Below are 27,269 nucleotides of genomic sequence, written 5' to 3'. Positions count from 1 at the left end.
CACTTGATCACACTACTGAAAGTTGGCAAGCAGCCAGAGCCCCAGTCTAGTGACCACTCTTCCACGGCTAAAGGTGAACCAGTTGTTCCAAAGTCCACCCTTAGACACACATGTAGAGAACAAACATATGGACACCAAGGCGGGGAAAAGGGTGGTGGTGGTGGTGGGACGAATTGGGAGATTGGGATTGACATATATACACTAATATGTATAAAATAGATAACTAATAAGAACCTGCTGTATAAAAAATAAATTAAATTAAACAAACAAACTAACAAACAGAAGTCCACCCTTCCCGGAACTCCACACCTTTACCCAAAATGAAGGGGGTTAAAGCAGAAAGTACTGAGGCAAGGCCTCAAAAACATAATGGCAGATATTATAAAGAGCACAAATGGGGCCATGGGCCAAGCCTGGATAAGAGGGAGTGCACTGGTCCCCTGGGAACAGAGAAAAGGGGCAGGTTGATAGCAGCAGTGGCTGCAGCAGGTAACATGAACCCTTAGACCTATGCTTCCAGGTCACATGTACAAAGAATCTGAGTCGTGGAGAGGCTACAGGAATTGTACAAGAGCAAGTCAGGACTCAAACCTGCATCTGTCTTGACTATAAGGCCTAAACCCTTAAGGCGACCTTATACTGTCCCCCACTGTGTCTCCATTACCCTCCATCCTATGCTCCTTTAACACCTGATAGCATTTTGGGGATCTTCTCACATGGCACTTTCCATACGCCAGCTTTCACTGGTTATGTGTGTTTGCTTCATTTATATACACCTTACTCATTCCAGAATTGAAGCTCTTTGTGTAGCTCTACAGGCTTTTTAGTGACAAGTCCTTAATGAAGAAATAAATACAGTTGTAATTACCAAATCTGTTATATATCAACTTGCTTTCAAAAGTGCTTACAGGGACTTCCCTGGTGGCACAGTGGTTAAGAATCCACCTGCCAATGCAGGGGACACTGGTTCGATCCCTGGTCCAGGAAGATCCCATATGCCGCAGAGCAACAAGGCCCATGCACCACAACTACTGAGCCTGCGCTCTAGAGCCCACAAGCCACAACTACTGAGCCCACGTGCCACAACTACTGAAACCCATGCACCTAGACCCTGTGCCCCACAACGAGAAGCCACCGCAGTGAGAAGCACCGCAACAAAGAGTAGCCCTCGCTTGATGCAACTAGAGAAAGCCCGTGTGCAGCAACAAATACCCAACTCAGCCAAAAATAAATAAATAAAAATAAATTTATTTTAAAAAGTGCTTATAAATTTCCTTCATAAGTGATTTAAGGCAGCCCCACTACAATCTTCTTTTATGGTATGTGCTCAGCACTCCTTTACCACAGATATTACAAAGGCAAAACAATATTAATATTGTACATTTCATTTACCGCAAGTTACAGATTAGTGAATTTAGTTTCGCTATAGACATTTCACCATCTTTGCAAGTATGAGACTAAAAAGCACTTCTTACCTGAATTTTGATGGGCCAGGTGAAATTACTGACATAAACAAAGAAAGTGATATTTGGGTGGTTGCGAAAATCAAACTTCTCATTAGAGAAACTATCTTTGTACTCTTTAATGTTTGTTTTTGAAACAACAGGCATCTCTTCTCCAGCCTGGGTTCCAGCTGTTAGGAAGAAAAGAATGAAATAATAATAAATAATAATAAATAATAATTTTGGGGACCGCATCTGCCCTCACTAATAATAATGATAATAGTTAGCATTTATTAAACACTATGTTCCAGAAATGGCCTTTAAGAGCTCAATCTCATTTAATTCTAACAACTATTATCCTCATTTACACATCAGAAAACTCAGGTTCAGGAAAAATAAGTAACTTGGCTCAGGTCACATAGCCAGGAAGTAGAGTTGGGATTTGAAGCTGGGAGGGCTGATACAGGAGCCTATGCCCTTAACCCAAATGGCTTTACCAGGATCCCCTACAACTCCTCCCACAGAAACAGGCTACATGTGGCTTTGAAAATCCAGATACCACTAGAATCCTATTAACAAGCAATGGCATTCATTCTGCCCACAACACTTCACTTGCTTTGCACTGCCCCCTTAAACCTGTTTGGCAGTGCTCTAGATCCCCCATACCAGGGACATGGATTCAGCCCTCACTTTTTAACTAGCAGTGACCGCAAGTCTCAACAGCAGCAGGGAGGAAGGAGCTCTAGTGGTCACTCAGTCCCTTCTGCTACCAGCTACAACTGACTCTAAATCCCCCCAATCTGATATAAACCTATCCTATTCCCAGGCAGTCCTTCAACATTCCACATCGTCCCTCAGCCAGGAATTCTAGTGTTTATAAAGATTCATGAAATAGGCTTTTCCCATGTCTGAGTTAAATCCTGTGACTGAAGCCAGATTGGCTGGTCCTCATTGAGACTGTCATTGTAAATCAGTCACATACTCAGGGATGCCACCTTTCTCCAAACAAAGGCTCTGATAATTCAGACTTTTTCTTAAAGGCCTCTCCTCACTGCAAGTTTCTGAACCTTTTCTGAATTCTACACAATCTTTTAAGATATGATGAACACAAAGTGATGTGCAAAGTAATGTTTTTATTTTGTTTCAGTCTAATTGATTGTGTTTTGACCAAAAAACAGTATTGTGATAGTAATAATGATGATGAAACATAATTACCATTCGATGAGAATATCCCATGTTTCTAGCACTTACACTGAGTACTTCATTTATTATCTCATTTAATCCTCAGAACATTCTACACGGCTGGGTGTTTTTATTACCCCATTTCATACCTGCGGAAACTGGCTCAGAAAACAAGTAACAGGAAGAATTCAAATCTAGGTCCGCTGAGCTACATTCTTAACCACTACATCAGGGCCACCCTTTCTTTCTTTAGATTTTCTGCTCAGAATATCTTTAGTAAATCATTGTAAGATAAATAAGACAGCAAAAGCTGTGCTCTTAGATCTTTATTTAATTCCCAAAGTACTTTTGCCCCTGTACCTACTAAAATCTCATTCTATTAAAAATGTTTCCATTTCTTGAAACTGAGTCAATTACGTTTTTCACTTCTGAAGCATGGATGGAGATGATGATGGCAGCACCACAGCAGAGGCTGCAGCAATGGTATTAACGGTGGTAGTAGGGCAGGGGTCGTGAGCATGTACTGATCTTGATACCATGGCAGGCACTGACAGGTATAGCCAAATTTAATCTACAATATAAGTATTATTACCTTCTCTGTAAGATGAATAACCCTAAGGGTCTAGAGATAGATTTTAGACACTTGCTCAAGGTCTTCCAGCTAATAAGTGGCAAAAGTGGGTTTCAAACCCATCTGTCTGTCTCCAGAGCCCCTGTTCTCAACTCTTTCTCAATCAATTATCTCCACTCGGAAGGTCTTCTCTAGGTATGTCTTTACCTGAGAAGCTGGCAGCCCAAGTGATGTTGAGGTTGAAGTTTTTGGAGGCATTGATGAACATGTCCAAATCCCTATTTTGCTGATGAGATGTACAAATAATTAGAAAATGAATTACTGTAACAGTTTCCCGATTTTAAAAGAAAGCAGTAGTTAAATTTTACTACTCTCAACTTTCTTAATTACAGAAAGATATTTTAATGTCTTAAGAGAAATTCATGCTTATAGAACAGTTAGCAAAATTTCTAACCTTAACATAAGCAATATACCCAAAACAAATTTCATTTCCCTCCCATAAAAGTATATGGGATTTAGGGACTTCCCTGGTGGCACACTGGTTAAGACTTTGTGCTCCCAACGCAGGGGCCCGTGTTCGATCCCTGGTCAGGGAACTAGATCCCACATGCATGCCTCAACTAAGAGTTCTCATGCCACAACTAAGGAGCCTGCCTGCCGCAACCAAGACCCAGTGCAACCAAATAAATAAATTAGTTAAATTAAAAAAAAAGTATGTGGGATTTAATGCTTTATCAAATGCCTAACTCCATGAAAAAGTATCTTTTAAAAAGACCCTCACCAGAGCACACTGACCTACATCCTGTGACCTGTGTTAGGGAATCAGCCTCTTAAGGATCCTCTGGGCAGCCCTTTCCAAATGTCTGAAGAGTAAAACACTTGGTCAAGTGTCTCAATTTATATTAACTTATAAATCAAACCTATGTACTTCTGAACCCACAGATTATATACAGTGTAAAGTTCTCCAAAATGGAGGTGGTTTTTAAGGAATAGCACATAAAGCTGAAATTAAACTAAATTTAAAAACTTTAAATTGTCTTTACCCATGATTAAGAACATTTTTCTCTGACTAAAAATATTATTTCAAGAGAAATATGACAGAATATGTTTTATTACCTTTGAAAACTTTGTATACCACTTAGAGATACAGCAGTTTGAAGAGCTAGTTTAATTTATTGTGACTCTTGGTTTTAATGACTGAAAAAGGTACCTCTGAGGAATGTGTTGGGCCAGCTGGAAGAAGAGCACTGTCAGCAGTGTTGGGTAAATCATGATACTAATTTTTAGTTTTCCCTGAAATTTGGCTAATAAATCTCTTTCTTGGGGTCAAAAAATTGTTTTTCCAAATGAGTCAGATGTTGTGTTTTATAGTTTTGAATCCAATCCTGCTGAAATTCTTCACATTGAAAGATTTTTAAAACAGGTTAGAAAATTAAGATTTTAAAGAGCATTCTTTTGATAGTTTTTACAGCACAAAAATTACAACAATGGAAGCATTTCCAAACAGCTATTTCCAAAACGTGATCTCCAAACCAGAAGTTTCTCTCATAAAGCAGTTACCTTCTCATTTATTGATAAGGCCTCACCATCCTCTTAAAGGGACAGCTCAAGTGTTTGTTTATTTATTTATTTATTTAGCTGAGTCACGGCATGTGGGATCTTAGTTCCCTGGCCAAGGATCGAACCCGTGCCCCCTGCAGTGGAAGCATGGAGTCCTAAACACTGGACCGCCAGGGAATTCCCTATTTTTTAATATTTGCTGGTAGCACATTACTAGTGATTACTTCTTTCCCTGGAAAGGATTAATAACCTTGAAATCTTGGTGCTTTTGTAAAAGACAGGACACATACATTGTGTAACTATTAAATATTCTGTCATAAGAAAAAAAAGGCAGTAAATAAATTTCATGTGTGGTACATTTGCTATAGCCTTATCCTAAAAAATTTTTTTTAAAAATTCTGGTCAGTACAGCCACTGAAATGATATACCAACACAGTTTTTCCACAAAACATTTTCACTGAAAGTCATTTATTATTTTTACTTAAAAAGCTATTCACTCATGAGAATGTATCTTCTCTAGTACATCTCTTCTTAATTTTACCATTGAAGTGGAATACAAAAAACAAATCTTACTTTCATTTAATTGTGAACATCCCACACTGGACTTCATTTTACTACTGATTTATTTATTTCTTAAATTTAGCAGTGCTTGCTGATAACATCTGTTATCAAAGGAATACACTTTGGCTTATTATCATATTGTTTTCCACGTATTATTTGTTACATTTATTGTATTTTTGTAATGGTAAATGGCTTTGTGTATGTTGATGAGAAATAAGAAACCTCCAAGGAGGTTCCTAAATAATTTACCATCAGGTTTAGTAAAATTTCATTATGTACCAGAGTAGGTATTAAATGACTTTATATTTCACTGGGGAAATCATATAGGTGCATGTTCATATTCTAGATGCTTTACTTTTAAATGTCATGCTGTGTTGGCTCCATTTTACCTCTAGGTAATACCTTATGGCAGGCGGGGGTTTACCATTAACAACAGTAGATATAAAAATACATTTCAAATAGTTACCTTATAATTTCAATTATTTCTGGCTGACTTCTTCACTGTTTTTACCTCCTAATGAGGATAAGAACTCATTCTAGGAGCATAAATGTCACCTCTGCCTTGCATCACTGGTATTAATTTCCATTCTGAGAGAGTAAATCTTGGTTCTGACACTGCCCCCCTAACAGGGAAGTTCCCCTTGCAGTCTCCTCTCCTTTCCTGTATGGGGCTGTGATGGGCTGATGGGCAAACCAAGTATGTGTGGAGTCAATGTCACTCTGTATATCAGATCATGGTAAATCTTAACAACATGGTCAATCTTACCTTTTAAATACAAAGGAGATAAATGTAGATTCTAACATTTCTTTCCTGTACCTCTAAACATCATCCTGTGGACTCCACTCTGGAGACCGCTGCTAAGGCAGTGCTTCTATCCATAGTGACCAAGAAAAAGTTCCACATAAATTCAAAACAAAGTAAGAAGACTTTTAAATCTTACTTCATCAGGTGTAGCCACAAAATTGATGGCTGTGTAATAGCGGTCATCCTCCTGGGATAGGCTAAAGGTGAACTGATAGTCAATAAGAAGAGTATCTATGGAAAGAAAGAAATGTGTATTTAAAAACTGAAACAAAACAAAACAGAATAGGTCTCTAGAGATACAGATTGATTTTCTCATAAATATTCAATAGCCAGGAAAGCACTTTTGGCAAAGTCTGTGGGCAATGTCATTTTGTTTGAGTTAACCCACCAAAACCTAGCCTTGTATCATGACCCTGGTTGAGATTTTAGGCTCCAAGCTAACTTACCTAGAAATATTAATTGAGCATCTATTTATGCTTAAAGATACAAAGCTATAAATTAATGGTATAAAAGAAACCAAGACTCCAAGTAAAAATGGTTGATTCCAGGTTTGGGGCAAGGAATATGTGCCTCAGTTATCTTATTCTAGAAAGCAAGAAAGCATTCAAAGACTAATGTAATGTAGCAAAAGAACATAGCTTGAAAAAGAGCCTACTGGCTAAAGATGGTATAATATAATTCTAAGAAGTACTGCACAATTCAACAACCCGATTTAAAAATAGGCAAAGACTTGAATAGATATTTCTCCAAAGAAGATATACAAATGGCCAATAAGTACATGAAAAGGTGCTCAACATCAATGATCATTAGGGAAATAGAAGTCAAAACCACAATGAGATAACACATCACCTGTAGTAGGATGGCTACCACCAAAAAAAGTGTTGGTGAGGATGTGGAGAAACTGGAACCCTTGTGGGAATGGTGCAGCTGCTGTGAAAAACAGTAGGGCAGTTCCTCAAAAAATTAAAATAGAATTACCAAATGATCCAGCAATTCCACTTCTGAGTATATACCAAAAGAACTGAAAGTAGGATCCTGAAGGGCTATCTGTACAACCATGTTCATAGCAGCCAAAGAGATCATAGCCCAATGGTGGAAGCAAACCAAGTGTCCATCAACAGATGAATGGATAAACAACAGATGAATGGATAAACAACAGATGAATGGATAAACAAAATGTGGTATATACATTCAATGGAATATCACTCAGTCTTAAAGAGAAAGGAAATTCTGACACATGCTACAACATGAATGAACCTTGAGAACATTATGCTAAATGAAATAAATGGATCACAAAAAGACAAATACTGTATATTTCCACTTATATGAAGTACCTAGAATAGTCAAATTCATATAGACAAAGTAGAATGGTGGTTGTTAGAGGGTAGGGGAAGAGGGAAATGGGGAGTTGTCGGTAAGTTTATTTTTAACTGTTCAAAAAACTGCCAAATGATTTTCCAAAGTGGAAAACCATTTTATATTCCCACAAAAAATTTATAAGGGTTTCACTTTCTCCACATCATTGCTAAAACTTGGTATTGGCTTTTATTTTTCAAGATAGAGAAATATAAGGTACCAGATTACAAAAAATTAATTGATATGGTTTCAGGTTTCACATTATAAACTAACCTTTAAGAAATGACCAGTTGCCTGGCTTTGATATGGTATCAAAGGATAACACCCAGTTACCTGAAAAGGTTATTAAAACACTCCATCCGGGCTTCCCTGGTGGCGCAGTGGTTGGGAGTCTGCCTGCCGATGCAGGGGACGCGGGTTCGTGCCCGAGTCCGGGAAGATCCCACATGCTGCGGAGTGGCTGGACCCGTGAGCCATGGCCGCTGAGCCTGCGTGTCCGGAGCCTGTGCTCCGCAACGGGAGAGGCCACAACACTGAGAGGCCCACGTACCGCAAAAAAAAAAAAAAAAAAAAAAAAAAAACCACTCCATCCTTTTCTAACTATATGTCTGGTGGAGCCAGGTTTTTTTGTGTGTACTTTAACCAAAGAGACATAGTGCAACAGATTGAATGCAGAAGCATATATGAGAATCCAGTTGTCTTCTATTAAGCCACTGTATTGGCTTTTGATTCTAGTCATTCTAGGGGTGTATCTCACTGTGTGTTTTTTTTTTTTTTTGGCTGCGTTGGGTCTTTGTTGCCACGTGCGGGCTTTCTCTAGTTGTGGCTAGCAGGGGCTACTCTTCGTTGTGGTGCATGGGCTTCTCATTGCAGCGGCTTCTTTTGTTGCAGAGCACGGGCTCTAGGCAGGCAGACTTCAGTAGCTGTGGTGCGTGAGCTCAGTAGTTGTGGCTCACGGGCTCTAGAGCACAGGCTCAGTAGTTGTGGTGCACGGCCTTAGCTGCTCTGCAGCATGTAGGATCTTCCCGTACGAGGGCTTGAATCCGTGTCCCCTGCATTGGCAAGTGGATTCTTAACCGCTGCGCTACCAGGAAAGCCCCATCATTGTGGTTTTTTTTTTTAAATTTATTTATTTACTTTTGGCTGCACTGGGTCTTCGTTGCTGTGCGCGGGCTCTCTCCAGTTGCGGCGAGCAGGGGCCACTCTCCGTTGCAGTGCACGGGTCTCTCGTTGCAGTGGCCTCTCCCATTGCAGAGCACGGGCTCCAGGCGCACGGGTCTCAGTAGTTGTGGCATGCAGACTCAGTAGTTGTGGCTTGCGGGCTCCAGAGCGCAGGCTCAGCAGTTGTGGCGCACGGGCCTTGTTGCTCTGTGGCATGTGGGATCTTCCCAAACCAGGGCTCGAACCCGTGTCCCCTGCACTGGCAGGCGGACTCTCAACCACTGCACCACCAGGGAAGCCCCCTCATTGTGGTTTTAATACACATACCCCAAATGTCTAATAATGTTACACATTTCTTCATGTGCTTATTGGCAATTCGTCTATCTTCTTTGGTGCAATGTCTATTCAAATCTTTATTTTTAATTGAAACTGTCCCCTTATCCAGTTGTAAGAGTTCTTTATATATTCTGAATATAAACTCTTAATCAAAGATACGCTTTGTAAACATTTTCCTTAGTCTGTAGCTTGTTTTTTACTTTTTTAAAAATTAATTAATTTATTTATTTTTGGCTGCGCTGGGTCTTCATTGCTGCGTGTGAGCTTTCTCTAGTTATGGAGTGGGGCCTACTCTTCGTTGCGGTGTGTGGGGTTCTCATTGTGGTGGCTTCTCGTTGTGGAGCATGGGCTCTAGGCGCGTGGGCTTCAGTAGTTGTGGCATGCGGGCTCAGCAGTTGTGGCTCGCGGGCTCTAGAGCACAGGCTCAATAGTGGTGCACGGGCTTAGTTGCTCCATGGCATGTGGGATCTTCCCGGACCAGGGATTGAACCCGTGCCCACTGAATTGGCAAGCGGATTCTTAACCACTGCACCACCAGGGAAGTCCCTTGTTTTTTACTTTTTAAACAGTATTTTTTAAAAACACAAGTTTTAAATTTTGATAAGTCCCAATAAACAAGTTTTTCTTTTATTAATTGTGCTCTTCGAATCACATCTAAGAACCTTTTCCCATATAAAAGGTCATGAAGTTTTTCTCTTGTTTTTTTCTAGAAAAACACATTTATAGGTTCTAGCTGGACATGAATTTTGAGTGGACATTATTTAACCCAGAAAAGCCAGTATATAATTATAGCAGAATGTGAAAACATTAGCTCATTTTCCTTTGGTTCCATAGTCTGACCTAGTATGTGGATTCTCCTACAGGAAGAAAATGCATTTACCCATAAGGACCTGGTCACCTTGCCAGATTTACCGTTCACTGTAAGTTAGTCACTAGATATTTTATTTTACATATTAGTTCCTAGAGAGGTGGTTAACACAAATCAGTTTCAGAGAGAATAACTTCAGCTATATTTTAAGAATTCTGTTTTTGATCGATCCTAAAATATGACATACAATGACCCCAACCAGATAATGGCAAATGAAATAAGGTTTCAAGAGAATATAAACTAGGAAAGCCAGAGATGTATATCTCTGTACTCTTTCCTGATATCTGCTATAGACATACTGATATAAACCACAACCAGAATTAAAGCAGCTTAAAATAGTATTTACATATATATTAAATTTAATAGAATGTAACACATCAAATTAGGCAACACTTCTATGGGTGGTTACTATATTCCTATAGCACTTATCATTCTCAAACCATGTTAAAGAAAATAATGTTTTACTGAACTACTTTGCTTCTAGACAAATGAGAACTGCAAAAACACTTACAATAACATGTTCCTTTGAGAGGGTTTCCTTGGTATCGATTTTCTACTTCACATCTAGGGGGGAAAAATGAGGATTATTTTCTGTTGTTACTTAAAACAGAATCTATATTCACTTTAAAATCAATTAGATCTTTTTATATAAACTACCAGTTTTTGAGTCAGTATAATTACATTCTTCACTGTTACTCAAATCAGATGGACTAACAAGACTTTGCATTCATTTTCAATGCTGACTGCCCAGCAGTTCACACCACCACCAACCGATAAACATTTGCCAAAGCACATGAGATGAATTCAAATAAAATAAAATTTAGATCCTATTTATTATCATGAAAAACACATGTTCACTTTTGTATGGACTAAATATTCTTCTGAAAGTGCAGTTAAAACATTTTTCAAATTGACTTACCTGTGGTTAGTTGCTAATAAAGTAGTTAAGTTTTTATCCATTTTGGAATGTGTGGGTGTGGATGAGACTGTGGCAAAGGCAAACTGTTTAGATGAGATTATGCCAAAAGATGTAAATGGTGGCTAAGTGGAAGAATGGCTATCTTACATGTGTTTTTCTCCTAGGGCCATCTAGCTGTCTGTTTTTATTACTGCAATAAAATCAGAGCTGTTACTGAAAAAAAATAAAAACATTTTTTATATATTCATTTTTCACTTTTCCTGGATCAATTGAACCTGTTCTTTCTTTCTTTATTTATTTGTTTTTAAAATTTTTTTTTTTTAGAATTTTTTTTTTTTTTGCTTTATAACAAATTTAATCAGTTATACATATACATGTTTCCATATCCCCTCCCTTTTGCGTCTCCCTCCCACCCTCCCTATCCCACCCCTCCAGGCGGTCACAAAGCACCGAGCTGATCTCCCTGTGCTATGCGGCTGCTTCCCACTAGCTATCTACCTTACGTTTGGTAGTGTATATATGTCCATGCCGCTCTTTCACTTTGTCACAGCTTACCCATCCCCCTCCCCATATCCTCAAGTCCATTCTCTAGTAGGTCTGTGTCTTTATTCCTGTCTTATCCCTATGCTCTTCATGACATTTTTTTTTCTTAAATTCCATATATACGTGTTAGCATACAGTATTTGTCTTTCTCTTTCTGACTTACTTCACTCTGTATGACAGACTCTAGGTCTATCCACCTCATTACAAATAGCTCAATTTCATTTCTTTTTATGGCTGAGTAATATTCCATTGTATATATGTGCCACATCTTGAACCTGTTCTTTAAATACAAGTGAGAGAAGGCTAAAAACCAAGAATCACTTAAAAAACAAAAAACAAAAAACAACCCTTGGACATGGTTCATCAGTCTGGAGAAAAAAATAAGTTCTAGTAAAAAAGAATTATTAATTTCCTCATAAATATCATCTATGAACATCAGTAAAACCCAGGCTCCCACTTTACAAAGTGATCCAGGCAGGCACAGTAGCTATGAACTGTGAGGAAAGGAGGGGAAAGCTTGGGTCAAGCACTTTTGCCAGATAAATAATACAAGGATGTTGTGTCTTTTTATCTAGAGTGATTATCAGCACTTGTTTATATTTAAAATTTCCTAAAGAGAAAGTCTTTCACTAGACCTACACTTCATTTCTTTGTTGTATACCATTAACTGAAGGCAGGGGTGATTAATTTTGCTCTATTACATTTTTCTATTTAAAGGAACCTAGATTTAAAAATTAAATTTAGAGCTTATTTTATGAGGTTTTCTGGTGAGGCAGAGAGAAACTGGGGAACAATCTCTCTTGTTTCAACTCACCAGGACACTAAAAACAATTACCACTAGCCTCACTATTGACAGATGGGGAAAATGAGGCTTAACACAGTTAAGTGATTTGCCTCAACAGCACCCTACTCAGTGGAGGCACAGCCAGGGCTGAATCCCCACATCTGCCTGATGCTGTTTGCATCCTCATGGATGGGAACCCCAAACTCTTCCCCGGAAGATGTTTGACATACTTCACCAAGGAAAATGCTAGAAAAGGGAGGGTGTGTTAAAGGCAAGATGACCTCTCTACTATTAGACAACCAAAATGCCAAATAAAATATTGTCCTGGAATACCAGCTCTTCTAACTCTATCTTTTAGGAAAATCTCCTGACATGACAAAAATCAAGTCATTACTGAAGTGAAAAGACTAATCCAAGTCAGCAAGCAACGAACTGTCGTGTCACTCAAACATAAAATTGTGATTTAAAGAGCCATTAAGGAATTACTGCTAAACTGACAACCTTCCCAGTATGGAGGGTGACTAAATTACACCTATCTGAAGTAGAAAGGGCAAAATTTCAAATCAATCAACTTGGGGATCCCTCAGAGCCCACGGCAACAAGGCCCAGAGAAAAGAGTGGCTCTTGGGGTTCAGGCAGTTTCACAGCCCCTTGGCCCTCCCTGATGAGGTGTGGCCTGTGGCAGGAGTCCTGGGAGTGTGGTACTCACAGCTGGCACTCGTCCCCCTTGACACCCTTGGTAGTGCAGAAGCACTTGCCCGTGTTGGTATTGCACAGCGATGCATGCCCATTGCACTTGCATGCTGGGGAGAAGGAAAAGGAAAGCAGGTGGTCACAAATGGCTTAAAAGATTACCACTATTAGAGACTTTCCCTAAAACAAATATTATCTCAACTGGATTCAACAGGAAAGGCAGGTAAAAGAAATGCATTCATTTAAGGGGTACAATTCTTGTTTTTTAGCTAGTGATTTATCTCAAATAACGTCAAGGCAACATTAAAGAAGCCAAAGTCACAGGCCAGGAGAAAAGAGAAATGTCAGTGTCTGCTGCCAATCTGAGATCATCCCTCTGCAATAGACTTTGCAAAGATCTTTGCAATAGACTCTGTTTTTCACTATCACCATTCTCTCATTCACTCAATAAACATTTCTGAAGCATCTCCAGTGTGGCACACAGACAGTCCCCGTCCTCAGAGAGACCTCTGAGCGACGACTGCCCTCTGGGGGGAGGGTTGGTCTGGCTAAGCTCTGCCTTAGTTGAGGAGACTTCTCCACAATGGCCACGCTTCTGAGGCAGGATTCCAATGGCAGGTCAGTGTTTCAGCGGCCCTCTAGGATTCACACCCTTGCCTGCCTTCTTCTTCCTTAACAGCAAACGACTCTTGTCATCTCCCTCCTCTAGCCACCAACACATCTCCACCTTCTTTCATCCAACACGTAAGTGTGAGCTATGACAAACTTTATACTCCAGGTGAAATAAATGAATCCTTTTGTTCAATACCTTTTCACTCTACAAACTGTTTTTCTGTGAATAAATTAAAAGTATTAGGCTGGAGATAGGTGTACTTTTAAAAGAAATCCGGTGGAAAAAAAAAGTCCACAGAAACCTATGAATAGAATAGTGCAGTGGTGAAGAAAATTTATGCTGGAGTGAGAAACACTAGGGTTCAACTCTGGGCTCTACTGAGGATGGAGAGAGGTGCAGTGTGTTAACAAAAGCAAAAGCCTAAAGTTCAGTTTGCCTGGGTTTGAATTCAGGTCCCTCCACTTAGCTTCTAAGTCAGCCTCCTCATCCATGTGACAGGGATAATAACAGTGCCTATCCTGTAGGGCTTTGGGGAGGATTAAATGAGATAACACATTAAGCATTCAAAAAATCATCACTGTTATCCATAGCTTAAGGACTATACAATTCTAAGAAGAAAACATTAAAGACTTGGCGTCACTCACAGTATTTTTAAATCATGCTTTCTATTATGGATTGCAACTCTGAAAAATAAAGCTAGCTCTGAGTTCTGAACAACTGTACTCGGGCCCCACAGATGCCACAGAGGAGAATGTAATTTTTCTAAGATAAGAGCTGAAGATATGGGGACGATGGTACCCTCACAGTGGCACAACCAGGCCCAACAGCTAAAGTCACACATCCTGGATATGGTTCTCAGCATGGCCAAATCTCAGTGAGACCTTGGGCAGGCTACTTGATCCTGGGGATAATAAAAGCAGCACTGTCTCAGGTAGCTACCAGCACAATGCCTTGTATATACTCACCACTCAATAATGTCAGGTACTCTGATTTCTGTCTAATGGATGAAATCTATTCACAAAGAGTGAAAAAACAGTTTTACTTAATACCTTTTAATCTGAGCAAGAAATTTTACTTAAGAGTGGTGAGAAAGGACATCAGAAGAGTAATAGTAATTGTTCACATCTACCTGGTATGTCCTGCTGACTGCTTTCATTTCAACAACCACCCTACTACCCCATTTTACAGATGAAGAAACTAAACCCCAGAGAGGTTCCACTAGGACACTAACTCTCTTCTGGATGCTCTGGGGTCAGATTCTCAAGAACCACGCTAAGGAGTTTGGAGGTGGGATGTGGCGAGTAGGTAGAGATTTTCCTTTCTTATTTATTTTCCTACTCAGACCTGATGGGTCTTCCACTATAAACTAGAACAAACCAAAAAGTAGTTTATTGGTATCACTTGTCATTTTAAAAAATATAATTTGTGTACTAACAATAAAGTGTCCTACGGCTTACAGGAATCTATTTGACATGTATGGGGAAACATGGGACTACTTAAATCTTTAAAAATAGTAGAAGTAGGGCCTCCCTGGTGGCGCAGTGGTTGGGAGTCCGCCTGCCGATGCAGGGGATGCGGGTTCGTGCCCCGGTCTGGGAGGACCCCATATGCCGCGGAGCGGCTGGGCCCGTGAGCCATGGCCGCTGGGCCTGCGCGTCCGGAGCCTGTGCTCCGCAACGGGGGAGGCCACAACGGTGAGAGGCCCGCATACCGCAAAAAAAAAAAAAAAAATAGTAGAAGTACTGAAGAGTCCAGCTCCTGGTTAAAAACCTACATGTGATTTTTGAGGCCGAACCATAGACAATGACAAAGGCTTTCCCTGGTGGGCCGTACCAGGAAAGCTGTGCTCCCCACACCAGCCTGGGTGGAAGTCTCTGAGGGGGGCTGAGTCAAGGTCTCAGGTCACCTGGCCGGCCATTCTCTTTCACATATTTGCATTCCTAGCTCAGGCACCTTCATTCCTAGGTCTCTTTATCTGAGGCCTTGGGCAGAGGTCTTCTTCAGTCACCTCTACTGAGCTTCCATATGGAGGAAGAGGGGAACCTCAAAGAGGCTTTACCCACTCTCAGTCCCAGGTACTTTTCCACTCTTAGTCCTTCCCCTTCACCCTCCCTCCCGACCCCAGGGTCCATAAAAGGCTTTTTGCTGGGCCTTTTTGTTCAGGTCTCCCTTAACAATGAGTTGACCCCCAAGCCTATGCTGATCCACTTGACACTCAACCAGCGCACCGTTCCAGGAGGGAAAGTGGAACAAGAGGAGTCAGTGCTTTCTCCAGGTTAAGCCTCTTGCTTATACCATCACAGTAAGTGAATAAAGGCTTAACTCCCTCATTTTTTTCTTTTTAATATTTATTTATTTGGCTGCACCGGGTCTTAGTTGTGGCATGCAGGATCTTCGTTGCCGCACAGGGGATCTTTAGTTGTGGCATGCAGGCTCATAGTTGCGGCATGTGGGATCTAGTTCCCTAACCAAGGATCGAACCCGGGCCCCCTGCATTGAGCGTGCAGTCTTAACCACTGGACCACCAGGGAAGTCCTTCATTTTTGACTAGTTGCTTTAAGGGCTACTCTGACACCAGGCAGCTCTGCTCTCACTCCCCCAGCTCAGCTGAGCTTCTGACAAGTATAACTTAAGAAATGCAATATCTGAAACCAAGTGGCTTTTTTCCTCCAAGATATACAAGTCAAACAGACGCATTATGTGCCACCTGGTTTGCAATCAGTAACCCTGAAAAATTTGACTTACGTTGACATTTTCCCCCATTGGTCGGATCACCATAGAAGCCAGATATGCAGGTCTCACAATGCTTGCCCGTGGTCAGGTTCTCACACTTCTCACAGATACTCTGATTAATGCATTTGCTGTGGCCATTGCACTGGCAAGCTGAAAGAAAGAATTTTAAGGGGCTTTTCCTATGGTACAGCTGGGTGGAGTACATTCCACGAGATTTATATGCAACTATCTAAGTTCCTTATTGCTTCTAAATAATCATCAAAACTACTAAAAACTAGTTTGAGGAATAAGATCAAAACATCAAAAAAGAGCTAATTCAGGAAAATCAGAAATATACCAAGCAAGGTGAAAGTCCAGAGCCATTAAAAAAAAAGTTTTTGTTGTTATTCATTGTAAAAATAATATATGCTCATGATAGTAAATTTGAAAAATACAAGGAAAGGGAAAAAAATCATATACAATTTCACCACACAGAGATCACTGTCCACATTTGGATCTTTCCTTCCAGTATTTTTTTCTATACAGTTTTACACAGTTGTGTTCATATTAATATTTAATTTTGATTTTTTTAAATGTAGATCACAATTATTTTACCACATTATTTTACCTATCATGCACAAAACTTTAAATGGCAGAACGATTTCTATGAAGCCAGTCACTTAACCATTACATTTTGATATTTAGTTTGCTTTCAATTTTTCATTTTTAGAAAAATAACCATGTTTATATGTAAACATTTCTATAAGTGGAATTACTGATTCCTGATGCATACAGGAGTTTACAACTAGAAAGGCATATGAGGCCTGGACCTCTCAGGGCTGCTCAGGACAGCTGTACACTGCATACTTCAGGTGGGGCCACTCACGTAGTGCACAACCTGTAAGCAGACCTGTCTTTTTTTCTCCTTAGCTCTATTGAGACATAACTGACATATAACACTGTGTAAATCTCAAGTGCACATTTAAAGTATACAATGTGTTGATTTGATACACTTACTGCAAAATGATGACCACCATAGCTATAGCTAACACCTGCATCATGTCACATAATTACCATTTCTTTTTTGTGGTGAAACATTTAAGATCTGCTCTTTTACAGATCTGTCTTGGTTGATCAATGTCATACAGTCTCTACCTTGATAACTTTCCATGGCCTTGCACCTGTTCTGTTTACCCACCTGCTTTCTACCCCATCCCTGTAGGTATTTGAGTTGTTTTAAATAGACTGCAACTGAAGAACTTAAAAATGACTACATCAAATATTCCACCAAAATTGCTTAAGATCTGGGGACTATACATGTTTCTCCTGTGAAGATGATCAACTGTGCACGTAGCAAAAGGGCAAAGCACAACACCAAAAAAATGTAATACCTAAAATCATTTATCAAAATATCTGTATTCTGGTTCAAGATAAAAAGATTGAACAAATGCTTCTCTCTCTCTTCCCCTTCAAGATCTCACTGAAATTATGGAAGAAATGTAAAAACAAGGGTTTGGGATAAGAGGAAAAGGTGCTATGAGAAGTACCGAGAGATACCTCTGAAGCACTGAATTTCTAGCCAGAACGCCCCAAGTGGGGAGGCACGTGGCACAACCATGAACATGCCAAATGCATCAACACACCTGGTCTGTTGCTCCTTCCTTCCTCCACTGTGGAAGAAATGCAGACCATTCAACAACAGCCAGAGCAGACCAGAGCTGGAGAGCCCTGGTACTAGCTAGCCAGCCTCTCCCTTAGGACATCACACCACACCTTCACGACACCTCAGTTCACCCAGTACTCATAAGCCTAGACATTCAGCTATAAATACAAATCAACCTTGAGGAATCACTAGCATGAGAAAATCATCAACCTAAAAGCACCACCTAGATAAACACACGGAACGACTAACTCTGAAGGAAGGATTAATGCAAGAAACTTAAGAGAATGAAAAATACTAATTTTAGCAAATTCAAGGAGGCTTCAGAGATCATTGCATTCATAAAATAAGAAAGCAAGCTCTGGAACAAACCCTCACAATATTTAGAGACCTTGCAAAATGAAAAGGATAAAACAAAATCAGACGCAAAACAAAAACCCTTCAATAGATTAAACAGAAGAACACATATAGCCAAAAAGCTACTTGCCAGAAAATAACAGGAACAGCTGTATGCCAACAAATTTGATCACTGAGATGAAATAGAAAAATTCCTATAAAATATAGGTTACCTAAACTGACTCAAGCAGAAACAGAAAAGCTGCCTGTATTATACTTTACTTACCTATACTAAGAGATTGAATGAATAATCAAAAATCTTCCCACAAAGAAAAATCCAAGCCCAGATGGCTTCACTGGTGAATTCTACCAGTACTTAAAGAAGAATTAATACCAATCCTTTTGCAAACTCTTTCAGTAAATACAAGAGGAGGGAATACTTCCCTACTCACTCTATGAAGCCAGTACTACCCTGGTACCAAAGCCAGACAGTCATCACAAGAAAGAAAACTATAGAACAGACCTATATCTCTCATGAAAATAGACATAAAATACCCAACTAGCAAACTAAATCCAGCAACACAGTAAAAAGGATTATGCATCATGAGCAAATGGGCTTTATCCCAGTAATGAATGACTGGTTTAATATCCTTAAATCAATTAGTATAACATAATATTAATAAACTAAAGAATAAAACCACATCATCATTGCGATACAGAAAATGCATTTGACAAAATCCAGCACCCAATCATGACAAAAGTCCTCAAAAATCTAGGAATAGAAGGAAAATTTCTCAACCTGGTAAAAGACAAGTATGAAAAAACTAAGGCCAACATCATACATAATGGAAAAAGACTGAATTCTTTCCCTCTAAGATCAGGAACAAGAGAATGATGTCCACTCTCACCACTTTTTTTTTTTTTTTGCTGTACGCGGGCCTCTCACTGCTGTGGCCTCTCCCGTTGTGGAGCACAGGCTCCGGACACACAGGCTCAGCGGCCATGGCTCACGGGCCCAGCCGCTCCACGGCATGTGGGATCTTCCCGGACTGGGGCACAAACCCGTGTCCCCTGCATCGGCAGGCGGACTCTCAACCACTGCTCCACCAGGGAAGCCCCACTCTCACCACTTTTATTCAACATTGTACTGGAATTTCTAGCCAGGCCAATTAGCACCCCCCCAAAATTTTTTTTTAAAAGGTATCCAGATAGGAAAGACAGTAAAACTGTCTTTCTTAGTAAACAATACAACCCTGTATATAGAAAACCCTAATCCACTAAAAAACTAGTAGAAATAATGAGTTTAGCAAGGTTGCACGATACAAGATTAACATAGAAAAATCAACTGTATTTCTACATATTAACAATGAACAATCAGAAAATGAAATTAAGATAATTCCATTCACAATACCATGAAGAAGAATAAAATACTTTGTATAGTAAATTTAACAAAATAAGCATAAGATATATACATTAAAAACTTTATAAAACACTGCTGAAAGAAAATAAAAAACTAAAGAAATGAAAGACATTCCAGGTTCATAAACTAAAAGGCTTAATATTGTTAAGATGGCAATATACCCCCAGTTGGTCTATAGATTCAATGCAATCTCTATCAAATGTCAGCTGGCTTTCTGTTGATGTTACTGAAACTGACAAGTTCATCCTAAAATTCATATGGAAATTCAAAGAACCCAGAACAGCCATGACAATCTAGAAAAATAAGAACAAAGTTGGAGGACTCAGACTTCCCAATTTCAAAACTTACTACAAAGCTACAGAAATCAAGACTGTGATACCAGCATAAGGACAGACATATAGGTCAATGCAATAGAAATGAGAGTCCAGAAATAAGTTCTTACATTCAACTGATTTTCAACAAATGTTCTCCCAAAATTCAATAGTAAAAAAATAGTACTTTCAACAAATGGTGCAGGGACAACTGGTTAACTACATGCAAAAAGATAAATTTGGACCCCTACCTCACACCATATAGAAAAATTAACTCAAAATGAATTATGGACCTAAATACAAAGAGATAAACCTATGTAACCTTAAAGAGAAAACACAGGAGTAATTGTGATTTTTGGGTTAGTTAGGCACTGACTTCTTAGATACAATACCAAAAGCACATGCGATAAATGAAATCTTTTGTATTTCAAAAGATACCATCAAGAAAGTAAAAAGAGGGCTTCCCTGGTGGCGCAGTGGTTGGGAGTCCGCCTGCCGATGCAGGGGACACAGGTTTGTGCCCCGGTCCGGGAAGATCCCACATGCCGCGGAGCCGCTAGGCCCGTGAGCCATGGCCGCTGAGCCTGCATGTCTGGAGCCTGTGCTCCACAACGGGAGAGGCCACAACAGTGAGAAGCCCGCGTACCACAAAAAAAAAAAAAAAAAAAAAAAGAAAGAAAGAAAGTAAAAAGAAACCCATGGAATGGGAGAAAATATTTGCAAACTGTATAACCAATAAGGGACTTGTATCTAGATTCATAAAGAACTCTTATACGTCAACAGTAAAAAGATAATGTAATTTAAAACTGGGCAAAGAATTTGAATAGACAGTTCTCCAAACACATACAAATGGCTAATAGGATGCTCAACTTCATTAGTCATTAGGGAAATGCAAGTCAAAACCACAGTGAGATACCATTTCTCATATACTAGAACAGCTACAATCAAACCGACAGACACAAGTATTGATAAGGATGTGGAGAAATCTGAACCTTTCTATACTGCTAGTGAGAATGAAAAATGGTACAGCTACTTTGGAAAACTTTGTGCCCATTATTCCCCATTTCTGCCCCCAGCCCTAGGCAACCACTAATCTACTTTTTGTCTCTCTATATTTGCCCTTTTTTGGACATTCCGTATAAGTGATATCATACAATATATAGCCTTTGTATCTGACTGCTTTTGCACAGCATATTTTCGAGGTTCATTCATGTTGTAGAATATATCAGTACTTTATATTCCTTTTTATTGCCAAATAGTATTCCATTGTATGAATGTACCACATTTTGTTTATCCACTCGCTGGCTGACAGACATCTGGGTTGTTGCCACTTTTGTCTATTATGAATAATACTTCTATGAGCACTCAGTACAAGTTTTTTTTTTTTTAATAAATTTATTTATTTATTTATTTTTGGCTGCGTTGGGTCTTTGTTGCCGCGCGCAGGCTCTTCTCTAGTTGTGGCGAGTGGGGGCTACTCTTTCTTGGGTGAGCAGGCTTCTCTCTGCAGTGGCTTCTCTTGTTGCGGAGCAGAGGCTCCAGTAGTTGTGGCTTGTGGGCTCTAAAGCGCAGACTCAACAGTTGTGGTGCACCAGCTTAGCTGTTCTGCGGCATGTGGGATCTTCCCGGACCAGGGCTTGAACCCGTATCCCCTGCATTGGCAGGCGGATTCTCAACCACTGCACCACCAGGGAAGCCCCTCAGTACAAGTTTTTGTGTGGACATATATTTTCAATTCTCTTGGGTATATACTGGGCTATATGATGGATCTATGTTTAACTTTTTGAGGAACTGCCAAATTGTTTTCCAAAGTGGCTACAGCCATTTTACATTCCCACCAACAATTTATGAGAATTCCAGTTTCCTAAATGATGTTGAGCATCTTTTCATGTGCTCATTTGAGTTTAAAGAGTTCTTTATGTATTCTGGACATTAGCTTCTTATCAGACATATAATTTGTAAATAGTTTCCTATATCCTGTGTATTTTCATTTTACCTGATATATTCTTGATATTAGTGGAAAAGCACAGATTTAACTATTTCATTAATTAAACCACTAGTAGATTAGAAATGCAACTGCAGATCCTCCAAAATCTTAGAAAAAAAGGAACAAAGAGAATTTAATCCAGTTCTGTAGATAAAAAGCTGGTTTCTCATTTTATTTTGCATTTTCCTGCTCTACTTCCTTTTCTGAGAATGACTTTATATCCTTTTGATAGGAACAGAATAAAGGGAGAAAGTAGGTGATTAAATAGTTAATCCCACTAGGGGATTGTAAGTAGAAAAAAATATGGGAGACCCCTGTAAGTTAATGATCACTCAAGAAAGCAGGTTTGCTTAACCACAAAACTAAGCAGGCCTGCTTAGCAACAAAACCATGCCACAGAAACATGAGACATGCCCCCAAACAATTAAACAATGGTGGCATGAGACCCACATCCTGCCCAGTGAGCTCAGTAAGTTAATGACCCCTAGGACATGCTCTCTGCACACATAAAAAACAATAATTTATGGAAGGGTGACATTCAAAGTGAAAGACCCTTATTGTACTGAAACCTAAAATAATTTTTCCATAATGTCATGACAGTACTGGCTTGACCATGTAGGGACAAGAAAACTCCCCTGCCCAACCTGGAGGAGGAGCTTATGATGGAAGCCTGATGTCTACTCAAGAATGAGGAAGAAGGTGGTCTTTTCCCCCACCCCATTTTTCCTTGGATTATAAAGCTGTAGCCCACTAAGTTCTCGGAGTCGCACCCTCTTGCCTGCTCACTTGTAAGCCTCACAAGTGTCCTATTCTAATACATCCCTTCTTATCTATCACTTAGCACCTAGATGAAATCTTTCTGTGCTGAGACATAAAGGACTGGAGCTCCTTGGAGCGCCATGGCGCCCACCCCCCAACCCCCGGGGAAAAGACACCTAGCGGTTCACTTTGCCCACTTTTTCTGTTGGGTTGACATTCAGCTTTATTTTTCTGGAGGGTAGAGGTTTACATACTCTGGATGATAATCATTTGTTATATACCCTGCAGATATGTTCTTCCAGTCTGCCTGTGGCCCTTTATCTTTGTTTACAGTGGTCTTTCCCTTATAGAAGTCCTTACAAAGAACCCAGTGGTCAGGGGCAATGTCTGGCAGGTTCTTGGAGAAATTCTTATCCACTAATCTCTTGGGAGCCTTTGCACCTGCCTAGCATCTCCCAACTGCTCTGGAGGCCCATCAGTACATTCCTGAGATTTACTGAAAGTTTGAATCAAAGGTCAGTTTTTCAGGGTTGGTTTCTCAGGACAGCTACCATAGCAGGTCTAGGATCAAGCTTTAGGTCAACTCAAGGTCTGTTTCTTCTGGCATCAACCACTGGAAAGGATAGGAAGGAAGGAGAAGGAGAAGGGAAAGGAGAGAGGGAAGGAGTGGGGAGGAGAGAAGAGGGCAAAGGGAGGGGAGGAGGGAGAGAGGGAGGCAGGCAGGCACGCAGTTTTCCTTTTTTCTTCACGTCAAAGTGAAAGAGATGGTTTTCCTTCTCCCCTTTCTTAGAGCATTTCAGTAAGAAAACCTGTATTTAAAAACCCTTCCTGTTCCTTTGATATGTATACGTATGTAAATTTTTTAAACCTAAATAAGCCTCAAGTCAGCACTACAAAGCAGAGATGTTTTTCTTAAGGGCTTAAGAGCCATCTCTTTGAAATGTACACATCAAGGGAGCCAGCCCCCCCTCCCCTTGCTGTGGGAATGGGTCCAAACTGTAACCACCTGCTTGCCTTAAAGATTCAAGTTTGTTTTCTCCTTTGGGTAAAGGCAATTAACTAACCTAAGTGGCCTCCCCAATTACCAGGTAAATTCAGAATGAACTGTGAAAGAATGTAGAGCAAACAGTGCTGTCAAATCCTCACATGAAGACAAGTTATCTTCATTTTGAGAACATGTATATAATGGATTATATATGCTGGGATATTTAAAAGGGTAGAATTTCTCTCTGTTTTTGCAATCTCATTAGTGGATTGCTGCGATGTGGGCCACATGCTTGTTCAATTATAAAACTGTTTCTTTCTTTTCTACATCTGTGGAGAGGAATTTCTGGGTTGGCAGTAGATTTTATTTTTAATTTTTCCCCTAACAATTGCCACGACGTATTTTAAGTAAAAAGCAAACTGTAGAACAATATATCATATGCATAGTGTATAGCATAGTATTTTTTATTTTAAAAACTATATATCTAGAGGTATCTATATTATACTGTTAAAAGTTTTTCCTTCTAGAGATGAGAAGAGGAATTCTAGTTTTTATTTTATCTACATCTGTAATAGTTAATTTTTTACAGTGAACTCATTTCAATACTTTTGTAATGAAAGTTAGCAAGACAACTCACTTAAAGTCCTTAGTATTTTCATTAATTGACATTAAAAATATTTTTCACATGAAACAAATAGTTTCCTAAACTATCTGTTATTTTTTTCTTAAAGAAATCCATATAAATAATGTAGCTTTCAAGGCTTTATTCTTTGTAAATACATAGTGAAACACTTAATTTTGGATACACAAGACATCTTACCTGGACAATGAATGAAAGACCAGTTGTATCTGCTGTCCTCCAGACACATGCTGGAATTGAGAAGGGGCTGTGGATAGGAATTTCCTGTAGGGGCCTGAGAAGGCATTTTCACTGGTCCTTTATAGGAGCCCTCTGTGCATTTCCCTTTGCCAGTATTGCTGGGATCAGTACACCAGCCACAGCCTGGTTGCTCCAAGCAGTGACTACAGGTACAGTAGCCTGAACAATTTTCAGCTGTAAAAAAACATCAGTTACAATTCACTATCACATTTAGTCTTAAATTCATTGTATTTAAATTACCTTTTTCTTTAACAGACTATTCAACTTCTGTGAGTCAAAATTCCTATTCTATTGTGATTGTTTAAATGACATAATAATACTTTAAAGAGCCCAATATCTTGTCCAACACATAATAGAGACTCCTCCCCTCCTCTCTCAATCCCAGGATGTTTAGAGATCATCTCCTGGAAATCACTTCTTTATGAATTAGGAGATTAAGATGTCGAGATATTACATGGATTGAGCAATATGATACTGAGGTTGGGCAAATTATTTCTGTACTCTGTGATCTATCCTACAGTTGTTTACTTGTGTCATTGTTCTTGATTCTGTATGCGGGTTCACATCAGGCAGTCTCTGGACAGTCCTGAGCAGAAGGTCAAGTCTGGTCTCATCCCTAGAATTTTCAGAGGCTGACAGCACTGCCCTACACACAGGAGTTGTCCCCCATACTGCCTAGAGTTCACTTTTCACTCACGGGGGCAGCTGCTCATGGTATACCACTCCATACACTGGCCAAAAGGGAAGGAGGCCACGTAGGCATTGGAGTCCACGCACTGCTTCATGTTGCTGCACCACATGCACTCGGAGCTGCCGCTGGTACACTCCCCACATGCCGTCCGCAAGGCACACGGTGTCCGGCACTGCTTGGCACTGTGGTTCGCTGGGAAGTAAACCCAAGAGAGACACTTAGAGCTCCCACTATGTCAGCTAAGGTCAAAGTCTTTTCAATGTGGGTTGTGACCCACTAGTGTGTCATGAAATCAATTCAGTGGGTTACATTAAATGAAGAAGAAAATAGAAAGTCTTAGGTCATCAAGCACTATTTAGTCAAGTATATTTATACACTTGGGGGGAAAACAGTTTTTCTTTTCAAAGAGCATTAAGGACAGACATGAAGGAACAAGCTAATCTTTCCATAAGAGCAGAGGTTCTAAAGCTCCTTATAATATAGGAGACCCAGCATGAACTTCAGGGGTTTTACAACCCACCTGAATATGCAAAATTGCATCTTTGTATATTCTGGGGGAAAAAGAACCACAGCATTCATTAAATTCACCAAAGCACTCAGGATCCAAAATGGCTGAAAAGTTCCCCTAGATATTATACTTTAAGGTGACTCCTACAGTGCTATGAATTCTCTTCCACACCTCTGTATTCCTCAGACAATGACAGTACCTTCCTAAAATAAGACATGATGTCAATGGAGTCCAGCCTCCCAAAAGCAGCCACAGAATTCCAACTACTGCTTGTGAGTCCCTCTGCAGGAGAAGGACACTGGTCTAGGGCTTGTCTGTGTGCTGCAAATGCCACTCCTATGCCTGCCTTTAGGAAGCCTAAATGTGCCTAGAGAGCTTCAAGCCTGTGAAGCTACTCCAAGTGTCCGGTCCTTCAGCACTCTCCTGCAGCTTTATCATGCTGAAGATTTGCTTCTGCTTCCTGACACAGAGCTACTCCCATCATTTTTCTCCCCACCGACACTATCTTTCTGTCCATTGTCCCTGCAGCGATCTGCTTGCTTTTCTGATCTTTTCTTTGGATTTTTTGTTCTTTCTTCCATAACATTTCCCTGCCAACACCAAGAAATTTGCCCTTCAGAGAAATTATCAATACTTTTTGTGGTCAACAAACCAATCAATCTCACAGTTAATCAGAATATTAGTGTTAGTTATTTTTGGTTTTGTTCATGGCTCACACTATTCAGAGTCAAACACTACTTCCTTCTGCTTTAAAAGTTCTGTGTTACACTCTGCTTCATATGCTTGAAATTAATACTCCATCGGTTTTTCATGAAAATTTCATAATACTTAACTATGCCTTCTATAGCTTCTCTTTCAACAAACTTCCAGTAACGCATAATTCACCCATATACTTACCAGGTCTTTCACAGACACTACCATTGAGTGGGTTGATGCAGGTTGCAGCCTTTAAGCCCAAAGTACTGGGTTCGGACAAAATTCCACAGAATCCAGCATCACTAGGCTCAGATGGCATCCACTGTAGCAAACTATTTGTGAATGGGGACATATCTTCCCAGCACCAGTAGGACACATTGATCTTCCGAAGGCCAACCCACGGGGTTAAGGTGAGCTTGGACTGTAGGCAAAACAGGCACAGCTATGAATATAATCAATGTCTTGACCAAAACTGGCTTCTAGACAAAAGCCATTAAGTTACATACATCCAAAAGATAAAGGAAAACCTCCCTATCCCAATTCAGCCATGGTAGATTACTGCAGACCATCATTTTTATGTTACATATCATGCCTGGCACTTTAATACGGCCATTTTACAAAGGACAGAAATACAGCTCGGAGAAGACATCAATATCAAAGTAATAATCAAGTTCCTAAATTTCTACATGCTATGACAAATGCTATGAAGGGATGACCAACCCCAACTTGGTTTAAATGTCTGTTTATATGTGAAATCATCGTATTGATATTTATGAAATACTGGTTATATGCCTATCACTATCTAAGCCTGTTTTGGAAGCTCTGGCTAGTTCAGGCTTAGATAAATGATGATTAAAGATTCCCACCTTCAGCTGGGGAGGTGGGGGGTATTGGCTGTCACCAAATTTTATAGGGAAAATAGGACAATGA

The 27,269-nt window shown here is 39.9% G+C and overlaps 1 protein-coding gene across 3 annotated transcripts in view; it reads right to left on the bottom strand.

Annotated features, from left to right (window-relative positions):
• The window catches only part of ATRN (attractin), a 163,336-nt gene that overhangs the window by 53,015 nt on the left and 83,052 nt on the right, over positions 1 to 27,269 (bottom strand). For all 3 annotated transcript variants that reach the window (XM_082645840.1, XM_082645838.1, XM_082645839.1), the window contains exons 16-24: positions 26,541 to 26,760; positions 25,142 to 25,327; positions 24,385 to 24,618; positions 16,140 to 16,277; positions 12,798 to 12,891; positions 10,354 to 10,406; positions 6,258 to 6,352; positions 3,403 to 3,481; positions 1,476 to 1,633 (exon numbers count right to left, since the gene is read on the bottom strand). In XM_082645840.1, coding sequence (XP_082501966.1) covers positions 1,476 to 1,633; positions 3,403 to 3,481; positions 6,258 to 6,352; positions 10,354 to 10,406; positions 12,798 to 12,891; positions 16,140 to 16,277; positions 24,385 to 24,618; positions 25,142 to 25,327; positions 26,541 to 26,760 — 1,257 coding nt within the window. The remainder of the gene's footprint in view (positions 1 to 1,475; positions 1,634 to 3,402; positions 3,482 to 6,257; positions 6,353 to 10,353; positions 10,407 to 12,797; positions 12,892 to 16,139; positions 16,278 to 24,384; positions 24,619 to 25,141; positions 25,328 to 26,540; positions 26,761 to 27,269) is intronic.

The sequence above is a fragment of the Mesoplodon mirus genome (assembly GCF_964341445.2).
Source record: "Mesoplodon mirus genome assembly, chromosome: 15".
NCBI classification, from domain to species: domain Eukaryota; kingdom Metazoa; phylum Chordata; class Mammalia; order Artiodactyla; family Ziphiidae; genus Mesoplodon; species Mesoplodon mirus.
Note: the sequence above shows the minus strand (reverse complement) of the source record. Positions and strands in the feature narration are given on the sequence as shown.